Here is a 10445-nt window from a genome sequence, read left to right on the forward strand (position 1 = left end):
GTCAATAAAATCAGTCTTCTGTAAAGACAAAAAAACAGAGAGAATGAATACTGAATAGGTCACTAGCAAGATCTGCCACAGATCCTAGAAGAGAATCAGAATGTATGGGGTAGAGGTGCTTGTGGAAAGAAGAAAATTAATTTGGAAAACCACAGTGCACTGCCAGAGTATAGGTTCTAACTTACCCATTATTTGATGTGTTTGACATATTCCTTGAACAATCCATTCCCTTTGACTTCTGTATGGTGGCGATTCATAAATCTGTTTCTTCGGCTTAGATTTTTTTCTTCTCAGACATAAACCCAGATGTCTAACATCTGGTTCTCAGAGATCTCTATTTGGATATCTCATGGACACTTCAAACTCTGAACATATCTAGAAATGAAATCACCATTTTTTTCCCTCCTATATTTCTTCTCTTGTATATCCTAATGTAAGGAACAATTTCACCATGCACCTAACTACTAAAATCATAAACCAGGCCATCATTGGCTTTCCCAATTCTTCCTAACTGCCATATCAAATTATTATCAGTCCAAGACTAATTTGTTCTTTAATATGTCCATTTCTCTCCGTTCCCAGTGATAGTACCCTGGTTCAGGCCCCATCGCTCACCTAGGTTACAGTAATACCTTGGTATTGGTTTGTTTTCCATTGGTCTTGCCTCCATCTAATTCATTCTCCACCCAGCAAGAGAGAAATATCTTTCTAATACACGAGTAATCATGTTCCACTATTGCTGACACTTCCATTGACTTCCTTTTGCTGATAAAAACAGATATTACACGGCCAAAAGGCTGAGAAGCAATGACTTCCTTTTGCTTATAAGATAAAGTTCAACTCCTTAACATGACTTGAAAAGCCAGATTTGACCTCTGGTTTTACCTTTTTGACTTCATTTTTCCCACTCTTCATGTCAACAGTATATTCTAGACATACTTTCTTCTGGTCTCTAGAATGTAAGCTATGCTGGTTACTTTCATCCAGCTCCAACCTCTTTTTTTTTTTTTTTGAAAGAGCGAGAGGGTTAAGCGTGCACATGGGGTGGAGAGGGGCAGAGGGAGAGAGAAAATCTTAGGCTCCCCACGCAGAGCAGACCTTGACACTCTGATCATAGGCTTGGGTTCAGGTCACCCAAGATCATGACCTGAGGCAAAATCAAGAGTCCAGCACTCAGCTGACAGCCACCCACACACCCCTCTTCCATCTTCTCCAAATAGTATTTCAGTGATTATTAATGATGCTTCTACTAATGTTTCAATTATAAAATTAAAAATCATATCCTCCATAAAAGTCTTTCTGATCTGCAAAAGTCTAGATTAGGTGGCTTTCAAAGCACTCTGTACAGTCTCTGTCACAGAGTTAAATACTAGATCTTTCATTGCCTGATTATTTATCTTTTTCCACAATAGATTGTAATTGCTGTGAGGACAGGGATCATGCCTTTCTTGTTCACCATTAGAGCATCATAGCTGCAGTTACAGATTTAAACTGGCAATCAGCCTCTAATCATCTTTAATGCTGTGTTTACTTAGCTTCAGAGAGGGAATAAGGGGATACATGGTGGAGTATACAGCAGTATACTGTAGGAGTATAATGTTTTCATCTCATCAGGAGATCCAGAGCTATTTTTATGCACAGATTCTTTTGCCCTCTCATCCACATAAGTTATGTACACCTGCCAGAGATGAGAGCTATGTGTAGTGGAGGTCATTGTAACACATAGAAGCTCTAGCCCCTTTTTCCTACCATTCTTTATAATGAGCACCTTTAATACTGTTCTCATCAGACCCCAAGCCTCCAACCTAGGTGCGGTCTTTCACAACCAAAGCAGACATAATATTTTCTATTTATCTTAACTGCTACATTCAAGCCTTCGAGACTGAGGTCGTTCTCAACTAGTCCTACATCAAGCTGATCCTTGATATTAATCCTTTACTCCACACCATTTTATTCCCAGGATCTAATACAATATTCAATAATAGTTGTTGGATTCTGCTGTTGTAAAGAGACTACAAATAGTAGGCAAGAGTCATATCAAGGCCTTGAAAAAGAGTCCACCTGAAATATTAAGATATGGAAAAGTGGACAGTGAAAGTGTGGAAAAGTATATATACCATGCAAACACTAAGCATAATTCTGTTATATGTATATGTGGTATAGTTGTTTTATTATAGAACAAGATAGACTTTATGGGAAAAGCTGAGGGATTACTTCATAGTATTAAAAATATTCAATTCATCAGAAAATTATAATAATTCAAAATTTGTAGTCCATGTAATGTCTCAAATATATAATGCAAAATTTGACAGAACTAAAAAAAAGAGAAATCTATAATTTTATGTGATTTTAATATATACCTCTCAGTAATAAATGTGGAATATTTGCACAACATGATTAAAGAATCTTGACCCATGGGACACCTGGCTGGCTCAGCAGTTGAGTGTCTGCCTTTGGCTCAGGGCGTGATCCTGGAGTCAGGGGATTGAGTCCCACATTGGGCGCCCTACATGGAGCCTACTTCTCTCTCTGCCTATGTCTCTGCCTCTCTCTCTGTCTCTGTCTCTCATGAATAAATAAATCTCTAAAAAAAAAAAAAAACCTTGACCCATGTGGTGCCTGTGTGGCCCAGTGGTTGGGCAGCCAACTCTTGGTTTTGGCTTAGGTCATGATCTCAGGGTCCTGGGATCCTGCCCTGTGTCAGACTCCCCACTCAGCAGAGAGTCTGGATGAAGATTCTCTTCCTCCCTCTGCCCCCCCCCCCCCCACCATATACGCACTCTCTTTCTGATAGATAGATATGAAACCTTGCCCATAAGCCAGATGTAAAATACTGCATCCAACAATTGCAGAAACACTTTTTTCAAGCCCTTAAAGAACATTTACAAAAATTGACTATATACTTGCCCACATAGCACCTTAAATTTCAAAAGCTTAGAATCAGAATATAATTTCTGATTATAATACAATTATGTTAAATATAAGCAATATAATTCTAAATAATACATGGCTCAAAGAAGTCATAGAAATTGGAAAATACTATGGAGTCAGAATGAAAAAATACATGTTAAAACCTGGAGGACTTGACTTGGCAAAATCAATACTTGGAAAGAAATATCTAGCCTTAAAATGTGTATACCAAAAAAAAAAAAAAGAGGAAGAAGAAAGGCCATAAAGGTAATACTTGGAAAGAAATATCTAGCCTTAAAATGTGTATACCAAAAAAAAAAAAAAAAAAAAGAGGAAGAAGAAAGGCCATAAAGGCGAGTTTTGGCATCTATTTCAAGAAACAAAGGAAAAATAAAAAGCAAAAATGAATACATTAGAAAACAAGTATCTGTAGAGAAAATAAGCAAAGCTATAAGTTCCTTCTTCAAAAAGGCAAGTAAAATTAACATATATCCTTGGCATATTTGATCATAAGTGAAAAGGCAAGCACAAATAATATCAGAATGAAAGGATATCACATTAAATCCTAAGGGCCTTAAAGAATTAATTGAATATTATGAGAGACTTTATACTAATAAATTTAAAATTGCAATTTTTTTTAGTGGACAGATTCCTGGAAGTATAACTTGCAGAAACTTAATAAAGAATAGAAAATCTGGGGGCACCTGGGTGACTCAGTGGTTGAGCATCTGCCTTTGGCTCAGGTCATGATCCCGGGGTCCTGGGATTGAGTCTCTCATCAGGCTTCCCACAAGAAGCCTGCTTCTCCCTCTGCCTATGGCTCTGCCTTCTCTTTGTGTCTCTCATGAATAAATAAATAAATAAATCTTTAAAAAAAAACCCAGCAAATTGGAAATAAAAAAAGGTCTTCTTAATCTGTTAAAGATTATTTTCAAAATAAATTTTAAGCCCTATAGCCAATATTACAGTTAGTGATGAACCAGTGAAAGCTTTCCCTTTGAAATTGAGCATGAGATAGCAAGGGTTTGGCCTACTTCATTAGGCAGGAAAAAGAAATTAAAGTTATTAAATTTAAGACGATGAAACAAAACTGTAAATATTCACAAGTGATACACAAATGTATACATAGAAAATTAAAGAATCTACAGATTATTAAAATCTGAAGAGATTTTAAATGCAAAGTCACGTGATATAAAAACTACAAAAAATGGCTTTGTGTGTGTGTGTGTGTATATGTAAGTAATCGAGTCAGTAGTCAGAAATCTTCCCACAAATATGACTTCACTAGAATATTCTACCACATAGTAAAAGAAGAACTAATTCCAGTTATATATTCCAGTCTGTTATATATAATGGCATCAAACAGGTAGAAAATATTTTTGAAAGTACTACTTAAAATAATCATCTAAGAATATGAGGTGCTGGGGGATCCCTGGGTGGCTCAGCGGTTTGGCGCCTGCCTTTGGCCCAGGGCGCAATCCTGGAGTCCCAGGATCGAGTCCCACGTCAGGCTCTCGGCATGGAGCCTGCTTCTCCCTCCTCCTGTGTCTCTGTCTCTATCATGAATAAATTTTTTGTTTTTTTTAAATTTTTTATTTATTTATGATAGTCACAGAGAGAAAGAGAGGCAGAGACATAGGCAGAGGGCGAAGCAGGCTCCATGCACCGGGAGCCTGACGTGGGATTCGATCCCGGGTCTCCAGGATCACGCCCTGGGCCAAAGGCAGGCGCCAAACCGCTGCGCCACCCAGGGATCCCTGAATAAATTTTTTTAATTATAAAAATTTTTTAAAAAGAATATGAAGTGCCTTGGAATAAATCTAACATAAATGTCTAAGACTTACAAATGGAAAAAGTGATAAAACATGTTTGAAGACGTTAAAGAGTACCTAAATAAATGGATAATTATGCCATCATTACAAGACACATTCTATCATTTATCTTAAAATTAAGAATTTGGGTTTATCAAAAGGCATCCTAAGAGTAAGAACATAATGCTGTAGAGTGGATTAAGATATTCACAACATATATGATCAAGTGAAGACTAGTATATATAAAGACCTTCCACAAACCAATAAAAGTAGAAAACCCAAGTAGAAAAATGGACAAAGAGATGCTTAACAAAAGACTATACTCAAATGGCCAATAAACTTGTGAAGTGGTAATTAATTAGTCATCATGGAAATAAAAATTACAAATATAATGAGGTGCTACTAGAAACCCAACAGAATAGCTAAAATCAAAAAGACTACAGTATTAAGTGCTTATTGACAAGGTTGTTAAGCAACCATCATACACTGTTGGTGGGAGTGTTAATTGTCATAACCACTTTGGAAAACAGTTTATGCATACTCTGCTCCATCAGTTTGGCTTATGTTCAATAGAAATCTCAACATGTCACCAAAAATATATATTAAAGTGACTATAGCAGGGTTATTATAGATATCTAAAATTGGACTCCAGTGTCCAGCTGCAGTAGAATGGACATATAAAATATGCATATTCAATGCAAGGGGAAAAAGTCTCTTCAATAAATGATGTTGGGAAAAACTGGACAGCTTTATGCATAAGAATGAAACTGGGGCAGCCCCGGTGGCGCAGCGGTTTAGCGCCGCCTGTAGCCCAGGGCGTGATCCTGCAGACCCGGGATCGAGTCCCACGTCGGGCTCCCTGCATGGTGCCTGCTTCTCCCTCTGCCTGTGTCTCTGCCTCTCTCTCTCTAGCTGTGTCTCTATGAATAAATAAAAATAATAATAATAATAAAAGAATGAAACTGGACCACTTTCTATACAATACACAAAAACTCAAAATGGATTAAAGACGTAAATGTGAGACCTGAAACCATAAAAATCCTAGAAGAGGGCTTAGGCAGTAATTTCTCTCACATTGGCCATAGCAACATTTTTCTAGCTGTGTCTAGAAAGGCGGGGTAGACAAAAGCAAAAATAAACTTTTGGGACATCAAAATACAGTGCTTTTGCACAACAAAGGAAACCAATAAAAAGCCAACCTACAAAAAAAAAAAAAAAAAAAGCCAACCTACTGAATGGGAAAAGATATTTGAAAGTGATATCCAATAAGGGGTTAATATCAAAAATATATAAAGAACTTACACAGCTTAACACCAAAAAACCCAAATAATACAGTTAAAAACTGGACAAAAGACATGAACAGACACTTCTCCAAAGAAGACATAACATGGGCAACAGACACATGAAAAGATGCTCACCATCACTCATCATCAGGGAAATGCAAATCAAAACCACACTGAGGTATCACCTCACACCTGTCAAAATGGCTAAAATCAGAAATAAAAGAAGTGTTGGCAAGGATGTGGAGACAAAGGAACTCTCATGCACTATTGGTGGGAATGCAAACTGGTGCAGCAACTGTGGAAAACAGTATGGAGGTTTCTCGGAAAATTAAATATAGAACTACTGGAGGTGCCTGTCTGGCTCAGTGGAGCATGCGACTCTTGATCTCAGGGTTGTAAGTTCAAGCCTCATATAGAGTGTAGAGACTACTTAAATAAAATCTTTAAAAAAAAGAAATAGAATTACTGAATGATCCAGTAATTACACTACCCAAAGAAAATGAAAGCACTAACTTGAAAAGATATGTTCACCATCGTTTATTGCAGCATTTTTCACAATAACCAAATAATGGAAGCAGCCCAATTTTCCACCCATTGATGAATTGGTAAAGAAGTGGTACATATATGCCATGGAATATTACTCAGCCATAAAAGAGAATGAAACATTGCCATTTGCAACAACATGGGTGGACTTAGAGGGTAAAATGCTAAGTGAAATAAGTCAGACAAATACCATATGATTTCATTCATATGTGGACTTTAAGAAACAAAAATTTTTTTTAGATTTTATTTTCTTATTCATGAGAGACAGAGAGAGGCAGAGACACAGGCAGAGGGAGAAGCAGGCTCCATGCAGGGAGCCTGATGTGGGACTCAATTCCAGGTCTCCAGGATCAGGCCCTAGGCTGAAGGCGGTGCTAAACCACTGAGCCACCCAAGCTGCCCAAAAAACAAGTTTTAAAAAAGGAAAAAACTCTTAACTATAGAGAACAAACTGATGGTTACCAGAGAGGAAGGGGGATGGGTGAAATAGGTGAGGAGGATTAAGGGTACACTTATGATAAGCATTGAGTAATGTATAGAATTGTTGAATGGTGATTCAACAATTGTGATACTGTTGAATTACAGTAATGGTATTGTACACCTGAAACTAATATAACACTTAACTATACTGGAATTAATAAGAAAAAAAAAGAACTGTATTTGGAGACAGGGCCTTGGAAAAGATAATTAAGGTAAAATGAGTTCATATGGATAGGCCTTAATCCAATATGACTGGTGTCCTTATAAAGAGAGATTAGGACATAGTCATAGAAGAGAATCATATGAAGACATCAGAAAAAGATAGCCACCTACAAGCCTAGAAGAGAGTCCCTCAGAGGAAACCAAGCTTGCTGGCACCTTTACCTTATATTTCTAGCCTCCAGAACTATAAGCAAGTAAATTTCTATTAAAACAAAACAAAAACCTAAAGTAATTCTTGAAATAATTATTACCTATTTAATGAAATAGGTCCCTCATATGATAACCAAGAAAAAGAAAATATGCATATTCAAATAATATTAATTTATGAAATATTGTCAATATATTAATTTTTAGTTTTAAATAAACCATTTTATATAATTATTAAATTATATTTAATTTATTATTAGATAATATTAATAAATTATTAAATAGAAAGGAAGTGGATATTAAATAGTGAGAACTAATATGCCACAGCTCATATAACAAGTTGAATAAGGCTCATAAACATAATATTGGGTAAAGGAAGCTTGACACATATAGGATTCCATTTATTTATTATTTATTTATTTATTTATTTATTTATTTATTTATTTATTTATTTATTTATTTATTTATGATAGAGAGAGAGAGAGAGGCAGAGACACAGGAGTAGGGAGAAGCAGGCTCCATGCTGGGAGCACGACGCAGGACTCGATCCTGGGACTCCAGAATAGTGTTGAGTCTTGAGGAAGAGAAGGTATAGAGCTTGAGAGGGATACTGAGGTTGATTTAGAGTACGCTGTCAATGGTCCATTTTTAATTACAAAGTCAAAAAGTACAAGGATACTTGTTTTATGATAATCGTCAAAACGTTTATCTTTTAGGCACTTGTGTTTGTGTGTTTCAGTTAAAAAAATTTTTTAAATTTAAAAAAAAGTGCAGAACTTTTTGGTTAGTAGATATGTTGGGGCTAGGAAGGGTTGTGCTTGTCTTTTGGGGAAGAGGCCCACTGGGCTGGTCCTTAGGCACACCTGCCCAAGAAAAGCAGTACCAGGGTAGCACAGAGGGGTGGGACCTGGTATAAGCATTAGGCAACCAGTGTTAGTGCATAGCATTTGTTTACTGAAGTTGGTTTACGCTTAAGGGATGGGGAAAGTAAATTGTGCCAGCTAGCTTCTTTATCCCTAGGGGAAGGTATTCCACACTCCCTGTTCTCAGGAAGCCCTCCCAGAAGAGCAGATAATTTCCCCCCATGCATCCTATGTGTTTTTTAGTTGCTTTTTTCACCCTCTTTCTCCAGGTTGTTCACCTGCCTGGAGCAGCACAGTGCACTTTGGGCTCTATCATAGCCAAACCTGCTAACTTCCAAAACTCCAAACTTTAGGGACTTGCTGTGGCAGGAACCCATGCTGGGCTTCTCGGCGAGGGTCATGACATGCCGGAACCAATGCTGGTTTGACCCAGAAGGGCAGCTGCACTAGAGCAGAGGCAAAGCAGGCAAAACAATCAGTGTCCAGGTTAGCTGCCCTTAGTAGATTTTTCTGGGTCTATGGTGAGGGTAGAGGAGCAAAATGCCACCTGCAGGCTCCTTTGTCCCCGGAGAGGCAAAGCCACCTCTCACAGATGCACTCCAGGAATAGGAAATAGTCACTTTCCACCGTGTGTCCCGGGTAATCCTCAGATCACACCTTCTGCCCAGAGACACTTGCCTGCCTTGTCTCCAGAAGCAGGGCAGTGCCTTCAGGTCTCTATCCCAGACAAACCCATGAACCTCCATAACTCCAGTCTTTTGAGCCCTGCTGGTTGCAAAAACTCGTGAAAATTAGCCCCTTCCATTTTCCCAAACAATAGCTTTAGGGAAGTATCCTCTTTGTATCAATCACTGTGCACTCCTCTCTCACCTTTCTCCATGACAAAGGCTCCCCCTCTTCCACAACACCCATAAAGTGTTTCTCCCCCAAACCATGTCTCCACACATCCTACATTCCTTGCTATGGTCTTTTCTCTCCTAGTTGTGCAGTTTGTTGTATCAGTCCTCAGGTTAATTTTTTGGGTATTCAGAATGATTTGATAGTTATCTAGCTGCATTCAAGGAACAAGGCCAGCCTAGGGTCCTCCTACTATGTGCCATCCTAGCTCCCCTTCTTTATACCACATCTTCTTTATCCATTCATCAGTTGACTTGGGCTGTTTCTATATTTTGGCTCGGGTAGATAATGCTGCTATAAACATTGAGATAAATGTATCCCTTCGAATTAGTATTTTTGTATTCTTGGAGTAAATATATAGTAGTGCAATTGCTGGATCATAGGGTAGTTCTATTTTTAACTTTTCCAGAGTGGCTGCACCAATTTGCCGACCACCAACATTGCATGAGGGTTCCCTTTTCTCCACATCCTTGTCACAAGAAACCTGTTGTTTCTTGTATTGTTGATTTTAGCCATTCCGACAGATGTAAGATAATAACTCATTTGATTTGTGTTTCCCTGATGATCAGCGATGGTGAGCATCTTTTCATGTGTTCATATGTCTGTGTCACATCTTTTCTTATGCCATCTGTATGTCTTCTGTGGAGAATAGTCTGTTGGTGTCTTCACATTTTTAATTGGATTATTAGTTTTTCAGATGTTGAGTTTTATAAGGTTTTTTAAAAGATTTATTTATTTTAGAGGGAGAAAGAGCACAAGCTGGAGGAGGGGCAAAGGGAAAGGGAGAGAAAATTTCAAGCAGTCTGTCCTGAGCGTCAAGCCCAATTTTTGGGGCTCAATCTCATAACCCTGAGATCATCACCTGAACTGAAACCAAGAGTTGGACGCTTAAACAAATGTGCTACCCAGGTACCCCAAGTTTTTTTAAGTTTTTTTTTAAATGTATTTTGGATACTAATCCTCTATCAGATAAACAGTCCTAAAATTTGTATGGAACTGCAAAAGACCCTGAATAGCAAAAGCAAACCTTGAAAAAGAAAAACAACTTGGAGGCATCACAATTCCAGACTTCAGGTCTGGAATGGGAGAAGATATTTGCAAGTGACATATCAGATAAAGGGCTAGTATCCAAGAAAATTTATTTAAAATCTTATCAAACTCAACACCCAAAAAACAAATAATCCAGTCAAGAAGTGGGCAGAAGATATGAACAGACATTTTTTCCAAAGCAGACATACAGGTGGCCAACAGACACATGAAAAAAATGCTCAACATCTCTTGTCATCAGG

The 10445-nt window shown here is 37.8% G+C and overlaps 1 protein-coding gene across 10 annotated transcripts in view; it reads left to right on the forward strand.

The window, feature by feature from the left end:
• The window catches only part of ACER3 (alkaline ceramidase 3), a 162359-nt gene that overhangs the window by 116212 nt on the left and 35702 nt on the right, over window positions 1-10445 (forward strand). For 7 of the 10 annotated variants that reach the window (XR_011995139.1, XR_011995140.1, XM_072725968.1 and 4 more), the window contains one exon: window positions 9898-10065. The exons of the other annotated variants lie outside the window; for them this stretch is intronic. Coding sequence is in view for 5 of the 7 variants with exons in the window: in XM_072725968.1 (XP_072582069.1) it covers window positions 9898-10065 (168 nt within the window). In the remaining 2 variants the exon portion in view is untranslated. The remainder of the gene's footprint in view (window positions 1-9897; window positions 10066-10445) is intronic. 10 annotated transcript variants of the gene reach the window in all.

The sequence above is a fragment of the Vulpes vulpes genome, chromosome 11, assembly GCF_048418805.1.
Source record: "Vulpes vulpes isolate BD-2025 chromosome 11, VulVul3, whole genome shotgun sequence".
NCBI lineage: Eukaryota > Metazoa > Chordata > Mammalia > Carnivora > Canidae > Vulpes > Vulpes vulpes.